This window comes from Arachis ipaensis, chromosome B1 (genome assembly GCF_059453495.1).
Source record: "Arachis ipaensis isolate K30076 ecotype BB chromosome B1, ASM5945349v1, whole genome shotgun sequence".
NCBI classification, from domain to species: Eukaryota; Viridiplantae; Streptophyta; class Magnoliopsida; order Fabales; family Fabaceae; genus Arachis; species Arachis ipaensis.
Window position 1 is genome coordinate 85,565,936 of NC_142436.1, and position 23,721 is coordinate 85,589,656.

Below are 23,721 nucleotides of genomic sequence, written 5' to 3' on the forward strand. Positions count from 1 at the left end.
TTTGCAATGTTTATCCTTGATACTTGTCATTAATGAATAAAAACAAAATTTTCTGGCATTTTCTTAAAACTGAAATGCGAAATCGATACAAAGGCTCAGTAATTAAGTAGTTAATATTAGAAAAGGTCACGTAACGTTCTTTCTAGTAGAAATACCCTGACTTAAGCAAGGTATTTTGCTGGAAGGGATGTTACACAACTCAAGTACTAACTAAGTTGCCCTAGTTCGTTCACTAGTCTCTGTCTGTTTTTCTGTCATTAAAATTTTACAGACTTTTTCTTTGGTTTTTATCTTTTCTTTAACTTTTTATCTTTTCTTTATCTTTGCCTCACTATCATGTTATTACCACTCTCTAAGTGTTTTATGAAGGTAATTATGAGATTCTGCACTTGAAGTTGTCTTTCTAAAGCTTTTACAGAAAACTGCCTTTTCCGCATTATTTTATTATTTTTATTAAAATATTATTTTAAATTAAATATTATTATTTAATATTTTATTATTATTTATTATTTTAATACTAAATTTTCGAAAATTAACTTACCTTTTACTTTTAACCTTTAAAATTCACTTTTTACCACCCGTAACTTTTAATATTTCTACTTTTACCACCCTAACTTCCAAAAATTACCATATAACCCCTTAAACACCAAAAATTTTACTTCCTTGCCCTTTCTAAGATCTAAAAGGTGTTCTTCAATGTTCTTCACCACACTCAAAGTGTTCTTCATGTTCTTCGTATATTCTTCAAATTCTTTCTCTGTTTTTACCCATTTTTCAGTCTTTTCAGCAACCGATTTTTACCAAAATTCAAAATAAATTTCCAGCCACTAAAACCCCATCTTTTCTACATGATTTTAACACAAATTAAACCTCAATTTAAGCTCTAGGGTTTCGTTTTCCAGCAGCCACAAGAACACACATTCATAGCTTGAATTTCATCAAATTTCATCAAATTTTCACCAAAATTTCAACAAGAATTACTCATACAAACAATCAATTTCAAGCACAGCCAAACCATATCATAATCACACAACTCAAACACAATCAATCAAGATTAAATTCGTCAATCCCTACCTGGTTTTGCTGCTCCTAATTCAGTTAAACTTTCAGGTGGTCCTTAAGCACTTTTTCCTCCTAAATCACATCAAGAACAACTTTAAATCCAAAAACTCTCAGCTGACCAAATCTCACTCAGTATGTTAGGAAGAGATATCTCATCTTAGACTTGCTGGAAATTCACATTTCTTGGCCCTCAAGTCAAGTTAAGCATGATTCCTAAGGAAGAACATCAAGAAAACACATGTTTTGCATGGTTTTCCTTGAAAACCGAATTGAAATGGGAGGGAGACAGCCACCTCACCTTATTTCCATCCTTGATAAGTTATATGGTTATGTAGAGGAAGAAGAGAGAATCATTTTGGTGAAATCGGAGTTTTAATTTGAGTTTTAGTTCAGAAGAAATCAAGCTTTAAAGATTAAGTGTTCATGAAAGTTTCTCTCTTTTCTCTCTTGTTATTTTCGGCCAAAATGATGAAATGAGACAGCCTTGGAGGTCTTGGGGGTGTAAGGTGAGTTGTGATTGGTTGGCTTGGAGGTGGATTAAAATAATATTAAAATATCTCTGGTGTGTACAACTACTAAAACTAGGTGTATCGGAACACGTAAAAACATCTCTAAAATTATTTTCTGTGCTACTATCATAAATGACACTAGTAACATATTTATTATGAGAATAGAACATGTGTAATGAGGCCTTAGCATTGCTAAATTTATCAGAGAGTGCTAGTGCTAAGCTGCACCAGAAAACCGTAAACCCGGTTAAACCGATTTTTTGTTTTTAACAAAAACAGACCAGGTAACCTTATAATGTCATTCAAGTATTTTCTAATGCTAATATAATGATAATATTATACTATTATCTCTCTCCTCTCATGAATCGAGTCCGGTTTGTCAAACAGAGACTATTTACGAAAATCAGAATCAAAACTGCCAACCGATACGGTTCAAAAACAAGGTTCTTTGCGATTGCATTATCGAGCTTGCCTCAGAGGAGGTTCTAAATTAAGGATGATATAATGATAATGAGGATTGAGATGCTTGATGATATTACAGAGGTGTTCCCTTTACTGATCTTCCGGAGAAATCCGTACTTTCAGAAAAGATCTCATGTACTCGAAAATCAGGGTTGTTACAGTTGGACCGGGCCCAAACCTGGCCCAAGGTCCAACATATATAAGCTCCTTTAATGAGCTTTTCAGCTTATTTGCTCCTCAAAGAGAGAAAGGGGCGCTGGTAAGAGGGAAGGGAGGAAGAAGAGAGAGTGCTCTATTCACCTCTATCTTCCGGGAGCCATAACTTTTGATCAGGAGGTCCGATTGACGAGCCATTTGTAGCCACGCGAAGCTCTCAATGAGCTCTACGTTTTTATCTAAGAAAACCTGGTAAGAAATCGTATCTCACTTTTCAGTTTCGTGCCGTAGCTTCTGCACGTTTTTATGTTTGGTTTTTGAGTAGATTTTGTTATTTTGCTTGTTTAGGTGATCTCTAGTAGCGGGTAAATGTTGGATTTTACCCCTAATCTGGTTGGATAAGATAAGGTTTCACTAAACCCTTGTGTTTAGTTATTTTGTGTATATTAGGTTTTGATTTTTGTGATATATGTGTTGTTAGTTTGAGCTTTGGTGTTTCTTGGAGTTGGTTGAGGCCTTGGATCAAGCTTGGTGACTTCATTTTAGTGTTTGGTGCGTTTGGGAATCGGCCAAGGTATGGTTTCGATTTTCTTTATGTAATATGTAATGTTTTTGGACACTTAGGTTAGTTGACCCTAAGATAGGATTGAATGTTGTTGGTGGATGAATAATTATATGTGAATTGATGTAATTGTTGGTTGTGTGGGATTAGTGTGGTTGATGATGATTATTGGAGATTATTGGTATTGATGAGTATTCATGGTGATTAATTATATTGGTTAATATTGAAGATTATGAGAATTTAAGGTAATGAGTTAATGTAAAATGTTGTGGTGGTTTGGAATAAAGGATATTGATGATTATGATGTGTAAGGATGTATGTTGATAATTGATCATGAATATTGATGTTGTTGGTGTTAATTATATATTTTGATATTGGTTGATGTTGGTGAGTGTGTATGTTGAGTGTGGTAATATGAATGTGGATATGATTGATAATGTTGAGGTTAAGTGATGAGGATTTAAAGTGGTTGTTGATGTTTGTTTGTTGGTTAAAGATTATTTATGATGATGTTGGATGTTGATGATTAAGGAATTTGATGGTATTGAGTAGTGTAATTGGGATATTATGGATGGTTGAGTTGAAAAAGGAAGGGTATGGGCTTTTAGGTTGTTTGGTATTGTTGGGTTGTGATTAGTTTGGTTTTTAATTGAGAGAGTTGGTGAATTTTGAGTCTTTAAGGCTTTTGGTAAAAGTTGATTTTTGGTGAACTTTGTCTTATCATAAGTTTTGCCTCGATTTTCAAAATTGGTTGAAAATTGTTTGAAATTAAAGTTCATTGAAAACCCTTTAATTTAATATAAAGTTTGTAAAATTTGGAATTTTGTAGAGGAAGTTATGATCATTCAAAGTTGGTGTTGAAAATCTGAAATTCTGCAAAGTTGCAGAATTTCAAGATTTCTGATATGTGCGCACGCACAGCCTTGTGCGCACGCACAACCCTGCAAAAATGTTATACTGTGCGGATGCACAGACCTGTGCGTATGCACAGGAAGGGAAAAGGGCTCTGGTAGCAGCGCTAGCATAGGTTGTGCGCGCGCACATCAATGAAGAATTACGACCTGTGCGGACGCACAGCCCTGTGCGCATGCACAAGTCGGGAAGGACCAGTACCTATGCGTACGGACACCCTTGTGCGTATGCACACTTTAAAAATCTCCATGGGCTTGCGCACGCACACCCCTGTGCGGACGCACACGCCCTGTTTCCCAAATTTTACTTGTTTTTCAACTATTCTACCTTCCCAACAAGGTTGTGAGCTTCTATAACACCATTTTAAGACTCTTGGGCTTGTTTTTGGGCATTGGATCATGGGAAAGGCCTTAGGAGAATTTATTTGGATTTTACTTTGAAAAGTTAGCAAACGGAGGTTTAGGTTTCTAGTGTATTAAGGATGAGTTAGTTGAGAGAGAAAGAAAAGTGGTGAAGTGGGTGATGGCTGACAATGAATTGAGATACTGATGAACTGATGAGTTTGGGATGAAAATTATGAATTGATGATGGATATTGAAGGGAAGTGTGCCAGGCACTATATCCTTGAAATATTGAGAATTGATAATTGAAAGTGATTTAAGATGAGAAATGGTGATGACTGGTGATGATGTAAGGTTGATGAACTTGTTGAATGTTGAGAGTGTGCCAGGAATTATATCCTTGGGTTAAGTACGATGAGAACTTAAAGAGGAATGATGATCTTGTTGAATCTGGAAAGTGTGCCAGGCACTATATCCTTGGGTTAAGCATGATAGTGTGCAGGGCACTATATCCCTGGGAATGAATTATGATTAATGACCTTTTCTACTGTAAGAGTGTGCTAGGCACTATATCCTTGGGTTACGCATGAGAGTATGCCCGACACTATATCCGTGGGTGAATAGAGTGTGCCCAGCACTATATCCGTGGGTCAGTAGAGTGTGCCCGGCACTATATCCGTGGGCGTGGCAGAAAAGCTACATCCGAAAGGATGTGTCGGGTTGGCATTTATGGACCGACAAGTGATATCACGAGCCAATAAGATAGACATTCATCATATGCATTTTTTATATGCTTGTTTGCTTTTTTTACTTGAGTTTGCCTAATTGTATAACATGCCTACCTGCTTCTTGAACTATTTGTTGTATATGATTATTATTTGTGTTTTACTTGTTTGCATTAATTGTGATTGTCTGGTGCTGAGGAGGTTAGGTAGGCGGTGGCGATGGGATCGCACGGAGGTTAGGTTGGCGAGGGGCTGTGGGATACAGCGGTGTGATTAGTATTAGTTAGAATTCTCCTAAGTTTAGATAACCCGGTTTATAAGTAAATTGCAAACAGAAAATATACCTGTTATTAGGGTCAATCTCAAGTGCTTTCTTGATATCAAATTCTGCCAAATCCAAGTCAGCTAACTGGATATATGCTTGTGCTCTTCTATCGAGTGCTTTCACATTTGTGCTCTCAAGGTCCAAAACCTGAATGTCCGCACACACAAAAAGTTGTTTATTATGCAAGGGTCGATACTATACAAGATGTGATACGAGAGCCATACCTTTGTACACAATTTCTCTGCTTGTTTATAATCTTTCAACTTCAACTTGCAAGCTGCATCATTCAAATTTTAAGCAATCTTCAAGTCCTTGGTACTCTTCTTCTCTTCAATGCTGAAGTTGGTATCATATTCTATGAACTTAATAGCCTGCAAAAAGGTTTTGATAGTAGAAGCCTCAAATTACAATGAAACTGAAATTGAATATAGGTGTATATTCCTGTATATGTGCGTGCATGATTACCTTCTCATATCTTTTAGAAGCTTTTGCATATTTACCAGCTCTAAACAGTGCATTCCCTTCTTCTTTCTTCTTACCAGTAGCTTCAATTTTCTCTGGAGTTTCCATGTCCCAAGATTCCTTATCCTATAAGAAATCATGAAGATTGTTCTAAGGTGGGTATATGAATAGATACAACGAATGGGTAAAATGGGATAGTAAAATGGTATGCCATTATTCTTATTTTGCCTTTTGTGCCAAGAACAGCAATTCTCTAGACAAATTTTCCCAAAGTTACTGTATATTTGACTGTCTCAGTTTTCGGCATACCTTCACAAAAGATACTAATTCAACCTTATAATAAAATGAAATGAAGGTATGAACAAAATAGCATTCATATCTTTCGCCAAAACACAAAATAAAAAATCACCAAATCATTGACAACTCACATTGTGGCTTTATAGTCAAAATTACTTTTTGTCCCTTCTTCATTGTTTTGATGGCCTTTGACAATGCAGGGCAAAAGTGACCTATCATAAAGTAACGACTAACATAAGATACAACACAAGCATAAGTATAAATTGAGAGAACAAAGATGTGTGCCACACTTACCGTCTTCTACTGTGAACTCTACCCCATCAGATTTCTTTACAAGTGTTCCATCTTCAAGGCGTGCCTCATAATTAACTGTGGCACCAAGAGGGCAACACATAGTAAAGTACAGATGTCGACGAACTAATGGAGAAATCAAATATGAGAAATATGCATACCCAGAACTTCATCAGTATCCTTAGGGTTCTCCCGATTCTCTCCTTCAACAAGTATCTTCTTAAACAAAACCACCATCCTTACATATGTCCTTCACACTAGTCCAAGACAATAGCTCAACATCAAATTGAAGAGTTGCTTTGGGCAGAATTGTGGGAGGAGAACCGGATTCACCATAAGCTAGCTCAGGTGGGATGGTGAAAAGGGAATTTTCACCTTTCTTCATGCTTCTAATACCTTCATCCCATCCTTTAATTACTTGCCCTACATATTTGAAAGTTTCACTTAGAAATATATTAAATGATGACTAGAGGTGCATCTCATAAATCAGCTGCACATTAGTAGTATCAGCTGCACAAAGTTGATTTCAAATTAACAATCAAAACAACACAAAATTCATCAAACAATCCTGCATTGCTAATAGCTAAATCAGTTCATAAATCAATCAAGCAGTCACTCTTCCAAATTCCAAAGCTTTCAATGACAACACCAAAAATCCTAACAAAATCAACAAAGATTAAAGCAAGCACATCACTCACCTTGTCCAAGTGTGAACGTGAAAGGGGCTCCCCTATCTCTGCTGGAATCAAACTTGGTGCCATCAAGCAGAGTCCTGGTATAGTGAACTGCCAATAAATAAATAAATAAATAAACCAAACAACTCTAGTGAATTCCTTAAAAATTTTTTCTACAAATAGAAAACATAAAGAATAGATCTACTTGTTCACCTTTCTTTCAACTTCGGATCATGTATTCTTGCGCAAGGTCCTGCAGCAATTTTATGCAAATATAAATGAAAATTAAATAAGTAATAAATAAAATATTACAAGCAAATAAAATCCATAAAGAAAGGGCACAACAGCACACAAGGATCCTGCTTGGTGGGCTCTAGGGAGAATGTACACAGCCTTATATTTAAAATCATTCAAAACTAATAAGTAAACTTGTGTTTTAATTAAATTTGGAGTAAACTTCAGATTAGTTTTGATTAGTTATCCTCTCAAATTGTTTGAATTTTAGTTTTCTTCATGGCATAGATTCTAACAAAGAGCTGAATTTGTTTCATAGCTACAATGACAATAATGAAAAGTATGCCACCAAACAAGGAGATTGAAATTTATTAATCTCATACTGCCAGAGATAAAAGGAAAATGGAGATTAGCTACCTCCCATTTAGATCCCACACCATATCAAAGGCTTGTCTGAATTTTGTGTAACAAATTCTAGAATCCTTTTGTCCCAATTTCTTTTCCTTTGAAATGAGTTTGGTTCCTCTTTCCACCCATTATTTGGAACATATATATTCAACAACCGAAGGATTTCGAATTCAACCAAGATTACTCTGCCATCTGGTTCATGCTTTGAAGCTGGCAGCAAAAAAAGTTTTCCATAAGCATTAAAGAAAACTTATTGGTTAGAATATAAAATATAAAATATAAATAATACAATAGTTTAGAAAATAATTGTAAAATCTCACATTCTACAAATAATTCAGCCACATAAGATCATGAAGGAGAGATTAAACCACCAATTTAGAAGCACAATAAAAGCTGATATACAAAACCACCAATTTAGACACATTAACCATCACACACACATAAAAACAAACACATGGTGCTCAAAACTCAAAATAAGTTACAATTCCTATCTCTCAAAGCCCTAACAATCATACAATTAAGATTTCATGCCTAAACCTTAATTATTAATCAAATTGAACAATCAACACAAGAACAAATATATAGTAATTAATTATATTATTATACCATAAAATAAAAATAAAAAATTAAAGAAGGGACAAGAGAAAGGACGAGAGAGATCTATAATACTTATAGAAGAACTGAGGAAGTATGGGAGAGTTGTGCTTGTTCTGCTTGTGATGGCTTGGATTTTAGAGATCTTCAATAGAGAGATGTCACCAGAGAAAATGCTGAGGGAGGCGCTGAGGATTTTGGCGGAGAAGGCGCAGAACTAGGACGGAAATGAGGGGAAGCTGGAGGTGATGTCACCGGAGGAGATTACCACGGGAGGAGATGTCGCCGAAGGAGGTCGTCGCCGGAGAAGATCCGAGATCCGAAAGAAGATCCGAGATCGTCACACTGGCTAGGGACAGTGACTATGGGAAAACAACTTCGACAATGGGAAAGAAGGATTGTGTGGCTTGGAACTTTTGACAGTTGAAGACGAAGCGGCGGTGGTAGCGATGGATTGAGGAGGACGACGAGGGAGAGATAGAAGCGAGATTGAGGAAGTCGTTTAACGTATATTCACAGTGTTTCAGTTAGAGATTGCTTTTTTCATTTTATATATGTGGGATAAACCGCCATAATCACTAGAACCGCCACCAAATAGAAAGTCAATTACGGCAGCAACAAAAAATGTCATAATGTTTGGATATTACGGCGGTTTTGATTTAGATACTACGGCAGTTCTTCAAAACCGCCGTAATATAAATGCCATTTTAAACCATTTTTTTGTAGTGGGCTAATCATCTGTCGGTTCCCGCTAGCATCGGAATAGGATCCATTGATCCTTTTGCACACTGTCACTGCGCCCAACATTCGCAGGTTTGAAGCTCGTCACAGTCATCCCTTCCCAGATCCTACTTGGAATACCACAGACAAGGTTTAGACTTTTTGGATCCCAGGAATGCTACCAATTGTTCTAGCCTATACCACGAAGGTTCTAATCTCAGATTCAGATACTCTGTTGTCAGGAGAGACGATGTGAATCGTTGATTAGAAACCCAAGAGAATATACTCCGGCTGTCGTTCAATGACTACGTTGAACATTATGTAGACCGCTTGTGGTTGTCAGGCATGCGGATCTTGGCTAAGCGAGTAACGAAGATAGTGGGTGATTGTCACGGGTCACCCCTTTATTCTGACTTAACTGAATTAAGTACGAGAGTATATCTTGGAGAAGAAGTAGGCGTGAATTGAAAGAAAAACAATAGTACTTCCATTAATTCATGAAGAACAGCAGAGCTCCACACCTTAATCTATGTTGTGTAGAAACTCCACCGTAGAAAATACATAAGTGAAAAAGGTCTAAGCATGGCCGTGAGGCCAGCCTCCAAAACGTGAACAATGGTTTATGATAGCATGATCAAAGATAGATGCGAATACAATAGTAAAAAGTGCTATTTATACTAAACTAGTTACTAGGGTTTACAGAAAATGAATAACTAAGTGCAGATAGTGCAGAAATCTACTTCCGGGGCCCACTTGGTGTGTGCTTGGGCTGGGTATTGAAGCTTTCACGTGCATAGGCTGTTCCTGGAGTTAAATGCCAGCTTGGGTGCCAGTTTGGGCGTTTTACGCCAGAAAGTTTTAGGCTGGCCTTTAGTGCCAGTTTGGGCCATCAAATCTCGGGCAAAGTATGGACTATTAAATATTGCTGGAAATCCCAGGATGCCTACTTTCCAACGTAATTGAGAGTGCACCAATTGGGCTTCTGTAGCTCCAAAAAATCCACCTCGAGTGTAGGAGGGTTAGAATCCAACAGCATCTGCAGTCCTTTTTCAGCCTCTGAATCAGATTTTTGCTCAGGTCCCTCAATTTCAGCCAAAAAATACCTGAAATCACAGAAAAACACACAAACTCATAGTAAAGTCCAGAAATATAATTTTTAAATAAAAACTAATAAAAATATAATAAAAAGTAATTAAATCATACTAAAAACTATGTAAAAACAATGCCAAAAAGGGTATAAATTATCCACTCATCACTAACCCATATCCACCATACCAACCACCTCATGAGCCATATGAACCATACATAGAACCTCCCCAATTCCAACATAATTACTCCCAAGAACCACCACCTCAATATACACCATCTCCATATCCTTATCAAGATGAACCACCTACCTATTATGAACCCTTCCTCCCAAGCAATGAACCTTCATATCCACTCTAATCTCCAATGTATGACACCCTTGGTGTTCTTCTTCAAGAGCAATGTGAAACTCAAAGGAAGACACTAGAATTCGTGGCTACCTTGACCAAGGTAGTAAATAATTTAGTAACCCTACGCTTTGACACTCAAAGTACTCCCATGGCCGCATGTGGAGAATCTAATGAGGAGCGTAGCATGAAGGAGAGATTAGAAGTCCCGGTGGAAAATGAGGAATGTGATTTTATACTAGAACAATTGGAGAAAGCCGTAATTGTCGAAGAGGAAGAAGTGGTTGAAGAGTTAGGAGATGTTGAGAGTCCATGGGAACCTCAAGTCATAGAGCCTCCTTTCAAGAAGTTTGAATTTGGTATTGAGGAGGGTGTACAACCTCCAAAGCATATCATGGTTGAAGACTTTGAGGAGGTTGATCAAGAGATGGATTCAATAATTGATGAATTTCTAGCTACAATTGAATCATCCCCCATTGGACTTGAAAAAGGGGTTAAGGAAGAAGGTGCACAACTTCCAAGGCATGTTTCCTATGAAGAATTAGATGGAATAGATCCAGAGATAGGTTCTCTTGGTGATGATGATCATGAATCAAGTTCTCCTAGTGATGAATCTGCATCCGTGAATGAACTCCTTGAGTTAGAAGAACCTTCTCCCGATGCAATTGAAAGCAACGTTGAGGTAGATTTTTCCCAACCTCATATTTATGATTTGAGTGACAGAAAAGAGTTGGGTGAATTCGGTGAGAAAGAACTTGAAGGTGAAGAATCTTATTAAAAGGTGGAAGTCCTTCGAAAAGGATGGATGAGAGTTGAATACGCTTTGTCAAGAATGTTAGAGACTTCTTTACCTAGGTTGCCATTTAATCCTTCACTTGAGTGGGTAAAACTTATCTCTCTTAGCTTTATTGTCCCACTTAAGTATGGTATGCTTGAAACGGATGGTCAACTGAGAAGGCTTTGTGGAATGAAGTGTAAGAGAAGGACGTTTAGTGATTGGAGTTGCAAATCAAGGCTCATCAAGGTTGAGATTTCAAGAACTATATGCAAAGATTAGTTTAGTGCTTATTTGAATGGGTCTAAGAGAAGAGTTTGGTACTTCATAGAGAATTCGGATTGCTTGCCACCCGGTTGAAATAATGATGATCAACTTGAAGACAGGTGTAGAAACAAGATTTGGGATCCGAGAATATATGAGGATCAACTTTGGGAGCTCAAAGCTTGTGAAGAGCTTCATCAAGGCTTGGTGAACTTATTTGGAAATGTTGGAGCTTATTGGAATTTCAAGAATTGGTGGAAGTTTCAAGATGAGTTCAAGTACAAGCCACCATGACAAGGAGCTCACCAAATGTCCAACTTAAGGACTTTAACTAGAAGTGCTAGGTGGGAGACACCCCACCATGGTATGATCTTCCTTTTCTATAGCTTTTTAGTTTTTTTGTTTTATTTTCTTATCTTTGTTTCATTAGGTGTCTATGATAGTTTTCACTTATATATATATATATATATATAAGCATGTCAAGTGTGCGCATGGCTGACGCTCACGCGTGAGACCACCGAAAATGCACCATGCGAAAACGGTGCTGGAACGACGCGCCCGCATGACCAAACCGACAGTTGTGCTGGAACCATGCGGGTGGGGTGCTAGGCGCACAACCCAACCCACGCGTGCACGTCGCTGACGTGTATGTGTCATTTGCATTTTTTGCCTCCCACGCGTGAGCATGGACAACGCGCACGCGTCGTATTTTCATGCTGCCATCTCTGGTACAAAAACCAGAGAGTTGGGCTGCAACTGTGTGAGTGTTGTGCGTGGAGCACAATTCACATCCACGCGTATGCATGACTGACGCGTACGCGTCACCTCCTCATTCTACAACCCACGCGTGCGCGTAGACGGCGCTTGCGCGTCGCTTCTTCTTTTCCTTTCTTCTTCTTTCTTCTCTCCTTTCTTATTCTTTCCTCTTCCTTTCTTACTTTCTTAGCCTCCCTTCTCATCCTTATTCTCTTTCATTCATTGCATTTTAACTTTGTACATATTTTTATTTTCTTTTATAAGTTTGCTATTTTTCTATTGGTGTTGAATTTTTTTACTCAACTATTGAATATTTCTTACATTATTTCGGTGCCTCGTGACTTGTTTTATATTGTTCGGTGATATTATTTATAGCTGAATGCTAATCTTTTATGCCACTTGTATTCCTTTTGCATTGATATGAACTTATATTATCTTTCATGACCCACTCTCTCCCCATCATTGTTGCAATTCTTGCATCACTGATATGCACTTTGCTTACATTGTTTTCTCACTTACATGTTGTAGCTACCATGTAGTTGAGAAACCCACTCTTATTTGGCATTAGTCCCACCTATATTTTATTTGCTATGATATCTTTATTTTTGGGCTTAATCTTCCATCTTTCTTCCCCTTTCAAGCTGGCCACCAAGAAAGGAAAGGAAAAGCTTCTAAATGGGGCGAACAAAAAAGTTCCTTGGCACAATCTTTTGAAGGAACTCAGCAGTTGTAGCATCTCACCCTAGTCCACTCTGTTCATCTTTGCATGCATCGAGGATGGTGCAATCTTTAAGTGTGGGGAGGTCGAGACCGACTTCCATGGGTAACTACTTTATTTTCAACACCAATGTTTAATTTTCTTTGTTAAATTAGTTGTTGCATTGCATGATAAATTGCATGTGTGGTTAGTACTTGCATTTAGGTACTACTTCATTGAAGTAATAATTTCTTGTCCAAGAAACTGTTTTAAGGCATTTCACTAATTTGAATTAAAATTTTTGTTGAACTTGCTTGAAGAAATTTATTTTAGAACATGGTTTTAGAGCTCGAACACACAAGCCTAGTAAGATTTTTGAACCTATTTAGATTGGTTACATCTTATCAACCAATGTTTTATTTTGGTGTGTGTTGTTCTCTCTAAAATTGTGATCTTTGTCTTGCTTGATTCTATATTTCCATTGTTTGATGTATGCATACACTTATGTGATTGAGGCATTGTTTCGCTATAGCTCACATACCCATATGGCCTTACCCTATCATTCCCCCTTGCAAACCAATGTTGAGCCATTTTACCCCATTTATTCTTTATTTTAGCACATCACCAACTCTAAGCAGAAAATAATAAATGTTCCTAATTTAAATCCTTGGTTAGCTTAGACTAGTGAGATGTACATGAATTAAGTGTGAAAAAATTGAGTTGGGAAATACTTGGTTAGAAAATTGGGTATTTTATATTCTTATATGAAAATGTGAAAATAGTTTGGGCACTTGTTCATACATCCAACACATTAATCATATGCATTAACTCACTGAAAAAAAATAAGGAAAGGAAAAGAAAAGAAAAAGAGAAAGCAATAAAAAGGGGACAAAATGCCCCAAGGCTAATAATTGAACTAATGCATATGATTTGTACTCAAAAGATATAAAGGTGCATGAATTTGTGTAAAGATAGTAAATGGGTAGTAGGTTTTGCATTGTAATGACTTGGAATGTCTTAGGTTAGGTGAGAAGTTTAGGTTAATCAAGGATTCGGATTTTAGTCCACTTAACCAAATACATTCCTATAAATCAAAATCGAATGATTTATATTAGAATGTTGTGTTAACTATAAATCAAAATCGAATGTACTCGAATTACGTAAACTCAGAGTAAATCGAATTAGGCCTATTCGATTTACATGGTGCAACAATATAACGAATTAAACTAATTAATTCTAGTAAATCGAATGAGCTTGTGTCGATTTACTCCTTGCTATTAGTCACCTAGTAAATCGAATGGGATTGTTTCGATTTGCATACAAATGAATAAATTCAATCCACATAGTTTGATTTACCATGTATTTAGTAGTATATAAAAATGGATTTATGTTAATTCTATAGTGCAAACGTGCATAAATAGGAGTTGAAATTAATTTATGTTTGACAATTCTATACTAAAATTAATTTTAATAATATAAATATTATTTGGATAATATTAGTTAAAATCACTTTTAGATAAATAATTACTATAAAAATATGATATTAAATTATAATATTATCTTTTAAATATATTTAATTTTTTTTATACTTTTTCTAGTATATTTTTTATATTATATAATATTTTTTTAATATATGCTATAATTTTTTGTTATTATAATAAAAATTAATATTTGCATCTATTATTTATTTAAGTGTTTTATCCATATTTTTATATACCTTTTTGTAGTTTATTGATAGAAAGAAAAAAAATATATCAAATTTATATCCTTGGAGATTAAACAAAAAAAGGAAATATGTACTATGAAAAAGAGAATAATGAGCTCCAATATTTTGTTAATTAAAGATAAATTATAAATTTAAGAGACCTGGAGTACGGAAATTACGGGACATCGTATGACCGACGAATCATCGATTAATTAATTTCTTTAATATAAAATTAGATATAATTTAACCACATGCATGAGTTAAGTTCAACTTAGTTCGGAATTTTTTCTCTTTGGCAGAGTGAAAAGAAAATTAAAAGGACAAACCATTCACTAAAACACCAAAAAAAAGAGGACAAGTCAACGATGATGAGCAAATGCATCATCAACCATTAATCATTCATATCTTAATACCTCTGGATAAAATTGTAACGAAAGCTTATTGGGACTTTTTTACTTAAGCAATGATTTAGAATGATGAGGCCAAATTGTAAATATACAAGTGTCAAGGAATTATAATATATATTGAGTTTGTGACATTAGAAGGGTGTAATAATAACAATAATGGAGTCATGTTATTTGAATATTGAGGTTTAACATATATTTAAACTATGGGTTAGCATTAGGTAGTAAGTATCAGGGTTGGGTCATTGTGTGGCTTTTTCGAAATTGTATGGATATGCATTTCAGTTTCCCAATACAATACGTATTTCTTATCTGATTGTCCTTTCCCAGACATAATGGGACATAAGAATATATACTAAATGAAAGGACTAAAAGATACTCCTACATGTATAGAGTATTAAACTCCGATCATGTATATTATAGAGTAAAAATGTTAAACAAACTTTTAAGTTTCTGACGCACTATATGCTAGCTAGAAATTTAGTCCAAATCGGTTAGAATTTATTTTACATAATATTTATTAATTATTACAATAAATATTAAATATTAAATAGAAAAAGAAGAAGACAAAGAAGTAGAGCCTCATGAGAGAGAGCGAGAGAGCGAGAGTTGTGGGGGGAGGGGGGGGACACAGGAAGAGGTTGGTTTCACAACAATAGCAAGGATTCTAGGGTTTGGAACAGAGAAGAGTATCGACGGCTGGAACATGAGTCTTACTCCATCTTTGTGGATCATTTACCGGAAGACATTTCTAAAAGAGAATTATTTCAGCTGTTCAACTGGACTGGACGCATCAATGATATCTATCTATCCCGGAAACACAAAAATAGTAACATTTACATGTTTGCTTTCATACAGTACACGACGAAAGGAGGAGCATTGAAAGCAATAGCGGAAATGAATCAACTGAGTCTGAGAGAGAAGGTAGTATTTGTGGGGGAGGCAAAGTACAAAAGGTCGTCACGTACCACAGATGGAGATGTAGGGCGCCTTGAAGAGGACAAACGAAACCCACTACCTCAGAAGGTGCCGAGGGAAGTACGGGAAGGTGACGCTGTGAAAAATACACATGGATTAAGAACGAAAGAAACCTTACAGCCCATGATTGGGAGGGCAAATATAAAAGTGGTGGAAGCTGCAGTAGCAGAGGAAAACTTGGACTGGATGCGAAGGAGTTTGGTGGGGGTTACAAAGAAGCCTATTGATTTCATTTCGCTGAAGGAAATGGCGGCGAAGAACTTGCCTTATGCTACCCAAATTCGGGAAATGGGAGCCTGTAAAGCGCTGTTGACGTTTGATAGTGCTATCCATGCAGACGAGACTTACACTTTTAATTTGAATTATCTGTTACAAACATTTCACCGGGTTTGGAAGTGTAAAGAGTCGGAACGTAGTGGGTCTCGAAGGATGTGGCTTGAATGTTTCGGGGTGCCGGTGTCCGCATGGTCTGCTGACACATTCAGGAAGATAGGGAGCCAGTGGGGAGCGGTAGTTGGGTGTGCACTGGAGACAGAGGTGGGCAGCACACTCACGGTAGGTTGGATACAGATAGATACGTGTGTCATGGACGTGATACAAGCGAGGATTGATGTCTTTGTTGGGTCTAGAAAATACGAAGTGTTGGTGAAGGAGAGTGGATATGCAACATTGAACATGCAATACACGGACGACTGTTTGGATAAGGGAACCACTAATTTGGGGGCCGGAGAACATAACGGGGCGATCATGAATGCTGGCAGGGATATACCGGATCCTTCTAAGAAGGCTGACCATGACGGAGGACTGCTGATGATGGTGGAAAGGTGCGACGGGAAAGAAAAGGGCAATTTGGTAAATTCCAGTGACTTTTTGAATGAATTGGTTAATTACAGGTGCGAGAAATTAGCATCGCATCAATTTGATGATGGCGTGAATAAGGGAGTTCCGGATTTTAAGGGTGTTAACGGTGAAAGTTATGATGAGGGATCGGATAGGATGGTTACAAGTGTATGCACTGCTAGGCGGACAAGGCTGGTAAGGGTTGGAAAAAAGAAAAATCATAAGAAAAAAAAAACAGAGTTGCTCTAAAGATTGGGCCAGAACAAAAAATAGGGGCCTAGTTGAGAGCTATGCCGGGTTGGGCCTATCTAATGTGGGATTTGGAAATGAACCGGGTTAGAGAGGGGGATTGGAGCTGGCTCACAAGGATTGCCCGGCTGCACAACTCCACACCGAGCTCGATGGCGGAAGCGTTGCTGGAGGGGAGGGTCACCGACAAGACACGGACAGGACCGGCGGGATCGGGCGGTCAGGTTCGCTGGGGGGCTGCCTGGTTTGCCGAGTTGATGGTTGTCGCTGGCCAGATCTAGTCGCGGACGCTGCTGCTAATGGCGGGACTGGATCTGTTGGTGGCGCTCTGCTACTGCCAGATTCGAAAGGAGATGAGGACGGGCGTGGTGGTGGAGAGAAACGGTGAGTGGAGGGCACACAGGCGACTGCGGGTGGCCCAGGGCGGGAGGAGGATGTACACGCGGTCGAAGGTGTGGGGCGTGAAGCTGCAGACGCCGTGCGGTGTAGGGAGCAAGAAGCGGTTCACGATCAAGTGGAACCAGGTCATGCGATCACTCAGGAGTAGGGTAGAGGCAGTATGACTTCTGGGCATGCTGAGGAAGATTTTGCTCATGCTGGGTCTGGGCAGGAGGGATCTGAGAAGGCGGAAAGGAAAGGTCATACCCAGGGCGTCGAGGAACAAATAATGGAGAACAAACTGATTTTAGCACTGGCGATGGAATCAGAGGCAGTATTGTATGACAAGGAAGACGATATCATGGCTATTCTTCAGGCGCAGAATGAGGAAATTGCACGGAAGAAGAAGATGGCAAAGCAGAGGGAGAAGATGAGACGATGCAGACCCAAAAACAAAAGCCAGGTGTGTTCTAATGGTTCTAAATGAATTTCAGTTCTTGGAATGTTAGGGGGTTACGGGGTGATGGGAAGATGAGGATGGTAAAGGACTTAAAGAATAAATATAACTTGAGCATGGTAGGTTTGATTGAGACGAAAAGAAGGGTAGTGACGAGGTTTGATGTAACACAGATTTGGGGGAATGACGGAGCGGGGTGGGAGTTTGTAGGTTCCACTGGCGCATCTTGGGGTCTTTTGTTGATTTGGGATGAAATGTTTTTTGACAGGAAAAACTGCTACAAGGGGGATAGGTGGTTGTGTGTTGAAGGAATCTTGTTGAAGAATAGGGTTAACTGTGCGTTTTTCTTGGTCTATGGTGCACATAGTAGAGAGGAGAAGAGTCATGTGTGGGAGGAGTTGAGTTACATAGCTGGATTATGTCAGGTTCCATCCTGTTTTATAGGAGATTTTAATGAAGTTGTGAATGTGGAGGAACGAAAAGATGCAGCTAGTCTATCTCGGGCTACGAAAGAATTCAAGCTTTGGATTCAGGATATGCACTTAGTGGATCTGCCGCTCATGGATCGTAAGTATACTTGGTTTCGTGGCCGGTCGTGCAGTCGGATTGATAGAGCTATGGTTACTGTGGATTGGCTAGAAGTGTTCCCTGAGACTCGGTTAAGGGGCGGACCAAGGGGTTTGTCAGATCACTGCCCTATCATAGTGGAGGAAAATATGATGAGTCGTGGTCCTAAGCCTTTTCGTAGTCTTGATTCCTGGTTTACACACACAGGTTTTCTTAGAATGGTTAGGGAGAAATGGAGAGGTTTAGGGGAGATGCAGTTCACAGATAAATTGAGGGCGTTGACGGCTCCGTTGAGAAGATGGCATAAGGTCAATTTTGGGGAGATGGATAACAGAATTCTGAAGTTGGAGGAAGAAATCAAGAAGGTGGATGAGCTGGTTGGTAATGGAGTGTATGATGGAACTATGGAGGCCAGGAGAAGGGCGTTAGTTACATGCTGTGAGAAGTGGTATGTTAGGAAGGAAATTCACTGGAAGCAGATGTCTAGGTCTCGGCATGCAAAGGATATGGACAAGAACACAAGGTATTTCCACAGTATAGCTTCGGCGAGAAGAATAAATAACAGGATTGATTCGCTGGTCGTTAATGGCAGACTGGTTAGGAACCAAGCTAGAATAAAAATAGCTATCAGAGAGTTTTACAAAGAACTGTATCATCAGGAAGATTCTCCTGTGTTGGGGTTCAGAGATGGTCTGGTGGAGAGGATAGAGGAGGTAGACTCTGTTGCCTTGGAGACACTACCTTCAGCCGAGGAGATCAGAGAGGCAGTATGGGACTGTAAGTCATCTAAGGTGCCGGGTTCTTAAGGATACAACATGAATTTCATAAAGAGATGTTGGGCTGAGATTGGGTCGGAGTTCACGGCAGCTGTAATGGGGTTCTTTCAAACGTCTACTTTGCCGGCAGAGTCAAATGTAACTTGGGTGGCGTTGGTACCTAAGTTTGTTGGTGCAAAGGAGATTAAAGACCTGAGACCAATTAGTATGGTTGGGTGTGTGTACAAGGTTATCTCGAAGGTGCTGGTCAGGAGGATGAGGTCGGTAATGCCAAGGCTAGTAGGGGAGACTCAAAGTGCTTTTGTAAAGGGCAGGAAAATTCATGATGGGACTCTGATAGCCTACGAAACGGTCCACTGGCTTAAAAGGAGGAAGAAGGAGGTGGCCATAATCAAGCTGGATTTCTAAAAAGCTTACGACCGAGTCAAGTGGATCTTTGTCAATATTGTGTTGGAGAAGATGGGGTTTGGTTGCAGGTGGAGGACATGGGTTAGGGAGTGTGTGACCATAGCCTCTATGTCGGTCTTGATAAATGGCTCGCCAACTAAACCTTTCAAAATGAAAAGGGGTTTGAGACAAGGCGACCTCCTCTCTCCTTTCTTATTTGTACTGGTTGTGGATGTTCTCCATAGAATGCTGGGGGAGGCAATCAGGAACAGGCGTATCGCTCTTTTGATAGTTGGTAGTGATAAGGTGGAGCTTTCACATCTATAGTTTGCTGATGACACGATCCTGTTTTGCCCGCCAGAAGATGAGACCATGAAGAACTACAAGCGACTGTTGCGGTGGTTTGAGTTGATGTCCGGGCTCAGTATCAATTTTGATAAGTCTAGTCTGATTCCAATCAATTGTGACGAGCACTGGGTTCAACGTATGTGTAGCTTGTGGGGTTGTAAGTCATATACTCTCCCAGTTAGGTACCTTGGGGTTCCGTTAGGAGCGAACCCAAGGCTAGTAAAGACTTGGAAGCCTATAATTGATAAGGTGGAGGAGAAACTAAGTCTTTGGAAGGCTAAGGTGCTGAACAAAGCTGGAAAGTTGGTGCTTATCAAATAAGTCCTAAATAGCCTGCCGGTGTATTATTTGAGCTTGTATAAGATGCCGAAGACTGTTGCTGAGAAGTTGATCTCCTTACAGAGAAGATTCCTATGGAGTAAGGAGGATGGGAAGAATGGAATGGCTCTGGTACGATGGGATATGGTGCAGGCCCCAAAGAAGCTAGGTGGGTTGGGAGTTGGAGATGCTATGGTTCGGAACACCGCCCTCTTGTTTAAATGGTGGTGGCATTTTGTGAAGGAAGTGTGCCCACTGTGGAAGAAGGTGGTCTGTTCTTGTAATAATCTAAAGCCGAATGAATTACTGTCCTCTCAAGTGTTACCTACTAAAGGAAGGACCTTGGAAGGATATATGCTAGCTACAGATAAAGGAGCAAAATATAAGAGATAAGATGATTACATGTTTGTCCATAGAAGTTGGTGACGGTCGTCGGACCAGGTTTTGGGAGGATGTCTGGCTACAGGATGGTTCTCTGAAAGATCGGCTCCCCAGGCTCTTCTCGGTTTCAAGCTAGTGTGGTTCGGTTATTGGGGATTGTGGGTTTTGGGACGGGTTAGAATGGGTTTGGAACTTCCTATGGAGGCGGGAGTTGTTTCAGTGGGAGTTGGATCTGTTGAGTTAGTTACATGAGGCTTTGAGACCAGTGAGGCTAGCACCTAATAGGGAGGATAGAGTGGTGTGGAAGTATGATAGACTGGGTATTTTTTCGACTAACTCATTTGTGCAGGTGATCCAAGAAGGGGTGCTTTCAGAGAATATAACCAGTTACAGCTTCACGAGGACCATTTGGAAAGGTGTAGTTCCGCCACGAGTGGAGTTGTTCGCTTGGTTTGTCTTGACAGGAAGGGTGAATATCAAGGAGAGGCTAAGTCGACTTGGGATTCTCAATCAGGATGATACGAGCTATGTTTTATGTAACAAGGATGTTGAACAGGTCCATCACTTGTTCCTTAGCTGTGATTTCGCTTGGCAGGTGTGGAGTACTTGGATATCTGTGTTTAGCCGTCCCGGGTCTCTTTCCGGAACTTATGAAGGACCATTTTCTAAGTTGGACAGAAGAGCCTCGCGGAAAGGAGGACCGGAAGCAGCGGTTAAGGAGCTTTTGTGCGATCATTTGGAACATTTGGCTGGAAAGGAACAGGAGAATTTTCCAGAATACGAACCGAAATGTTGAGGATATCAGCAATATGTTCATGGCTAACTGTGACGAGTGGAGGAGGGAACTCTCTTCATGTTGTTAACGGCTGTGCTGGAGAGGTCTTGAGGAGTTTCTTTATTTATGTTACTTGTTAGGTGTTGCTTGTTTGTTTTGGATATCTTTTCCTATTTGCTCTACTCTATTTGTGTCGAACTCCTTTATTTTCAAAAAAAAAAAAAAGGATAAATTCTGATAATTTTTTTTATTTCTTTAATATTATCAAAAAAATATAATTTTATTTTATTAAAATTATTTAAAGGCATAATATGTAAACTCGCGTGTCTAACCATTTGAAGTTACTAATGTCCGTATGTCACTTTTTCTACAAGATCATTTACATCACTTTTTTCCTCCCACACCTTAGAGTATAATAGTTTATAGTTAGGATTATTTAGGTATATTATGAGGAGGTTTATTTTCCATTTTTTATTTTTCGCTATTTTTTTAAAAAATAAAAAAATGTGGAGTTTCATGTTAAAAAAGGAAAGGAAAGGAACTGAATCAACTTACCCATAACTAATACAATAATAAATATAACGAGATAAGCCTTAAAGTGGTCACTAATGTTGCACTCGAGTCTCATAATAGTTCCTGAACTTAAAAGTTACCCATATTCGTCCATGAAGTTGCACTCTAGGACTCAGATTTGTCCTTCCGGCACATTCTGTCCACCTGGCACTACCGGAAAGCTGATCTGGACTCCTCCGTGACACGCTGGCCAGGTAACGGCTAGCTGACCTGGATTAGTAAACTTTTATGGTATAATTTGGTCCCTAAATCAAAATTAAAAAATTTAATCCCAAATTTAATCATCATTCTCTTCTCTACAGTAATCCCTCTTTTCTCTACAGGCATAGATCTTCATATCCCAAATTCACAAGATTTTTTTTGTTTATTTTTAATTAAAGTATCTTATAATAATAACAACAACTAGAATCTTCTTAACAACCATTATTTGAACAAGTTTAACCGCTTTTATCCCTTTTTTTTTGTAAGAAAGATGGTGAGATTATAACATAAAAAAAAGTTATGTGATATATATAATTAAAGAAATAATGCAAAGTTTAGTTTCTAAAATTGTGAACGTTCATAAAAATTTATTGACTTTTAAAAATGATTAAATTGATTCCTAAATTCATAAATTGTGAATCTCAACTCATATCTAATGCTAATATAAAATATTAAAATGTGAGCATGACATTTACAAACAAAAAATGATATGATTAATATTTTAATATGATCAAATTAGTGTCTTAAATTAGTTAATTATATTTATTTTGCTTAATTAGTTTTTTATTAATTAGAGACTAAAATAATAAATTTTAAATTAGGTAAATTTTTGCTATTTTTTTTGTTTCTCTAATATTACCCTTAATTAATTTGAAATACCTATTTAATTATAATAAAATCTTAGACACGTCATTTTAATGGAGATGTCATACGATTTGAAATGCCATAATATAACACTTTATATTAATACTATGTGAATGACAGTTAAATTAGGATGATGCATGGTTATTTTGGAACAGGAATCGAAAGGAAATATAATGTAGTATATAATAATAACGATGTAACTTTTTAATTCCATAAATACAAGAGATAGATTTTTATAAAATCATATAAAAATATAAAATTGAATTTTGTATAACATTTTAATTAAACTAGAGTTAAATGAGTGCATAAAATGTTAAATACAAAGACATAGTGTTTGACTTTTAATTAACAAAACATATGCGTACTTTCAATGAAGTTGTAATTTGTAGTGTCTTTCACATCCATATAGAGAAGAGAAGAGAAGAGAAAAAAAGAAAAGAGAGGAATTACTACTATAGAGAAGAGAATAATAATTAAATTTGGGGATTAAAATTCTTAATTTTGATTTAGGGACCAAATTGTACCATAAAAGTTTACTAATCAATGTCAGCTAGCCGTTACTTGGTCAGCGTGTCACGAAAGAGTCCAGATCAGCTTTCCGGTAGTGCCAATCTGAGTCCCAGAGTGCAACTTCAACTTCAAGGACGAATATGAGTAACTATTAAGTTCAGTAACTACTATGAGACTCGAGTGCAACTGTAGGGACTACTTTGAGACTTATCTCCTAATATAACTAAATAGACTTGCGCTAAGATTGTTCACATTTCATGTGTCATGCATATTTTAGAAGAAGAAAAAAAAAGTCAACATATAAATTAGGAGTTGCTGCTTAGATCTCAGTATGAATTGGCCCTTTTAACAAGCCCAAGGGCCATATCTACCACTTGCCTGTTTGAATCTTCCATTATTTTTTTCCAAAAAACACTCAAGTGGTATTAATAAAATTTAGAATTTTTGGGACTTGGACTTTTCGTGGCTATGGTTGATAAAAAAAACTCAATTTATATTCCTCATACATATTTATCGATTTCCTAATATTTTATAGGACCAGGCCTTGTATAAAAGGCTTAAAACTCATGC

At 37.9% G+C, this 23,721-nt stretch overlaps 1 protein-coding gene and 1 pseudogene across 1 annotated transcript; one reads left to right on the forward strand and one right to left on the reverse strand.

Annotated features, from left to right (window-relative positions):
• Positions 1 to 5,012: 5,012 nt before the first annotated feature.
• LOC107607584 (peptidyl-prolyl cis-trans isomerase FKBP62-like) lies at positions 5,013 to 8,645 on the reverse strand (annotated as a pseudogene).
• A 9,051-nt stretch (positions 8,646 to 17,696) lies between these two features.
• Positions 17,697 to 19,043, forward strand: LOC107607577 (uncharacterized). Its single transcript, XM_016309515.1, has one exon. The coding sequence runs from the start codon at positions 17,697 to 17,699 to the stop codon at positions 19,041 to 19,043; it is 1,347 nt and encodes a 448-aa protein (XP_016165001.1).
• Positions 19,044 to 23,721: the final 4,678 nt, after the last annotated feature.

What these genes read in the sequence shown, in the direction of transcription:
- LOC107607577 (XM_016309515.1), top strand. Translation starts at nt 17,697, where the DNA reads ATGAATTTCAGTTCTTGGAATGTTAGGGGGTTACGGGGTGATGGGAAG.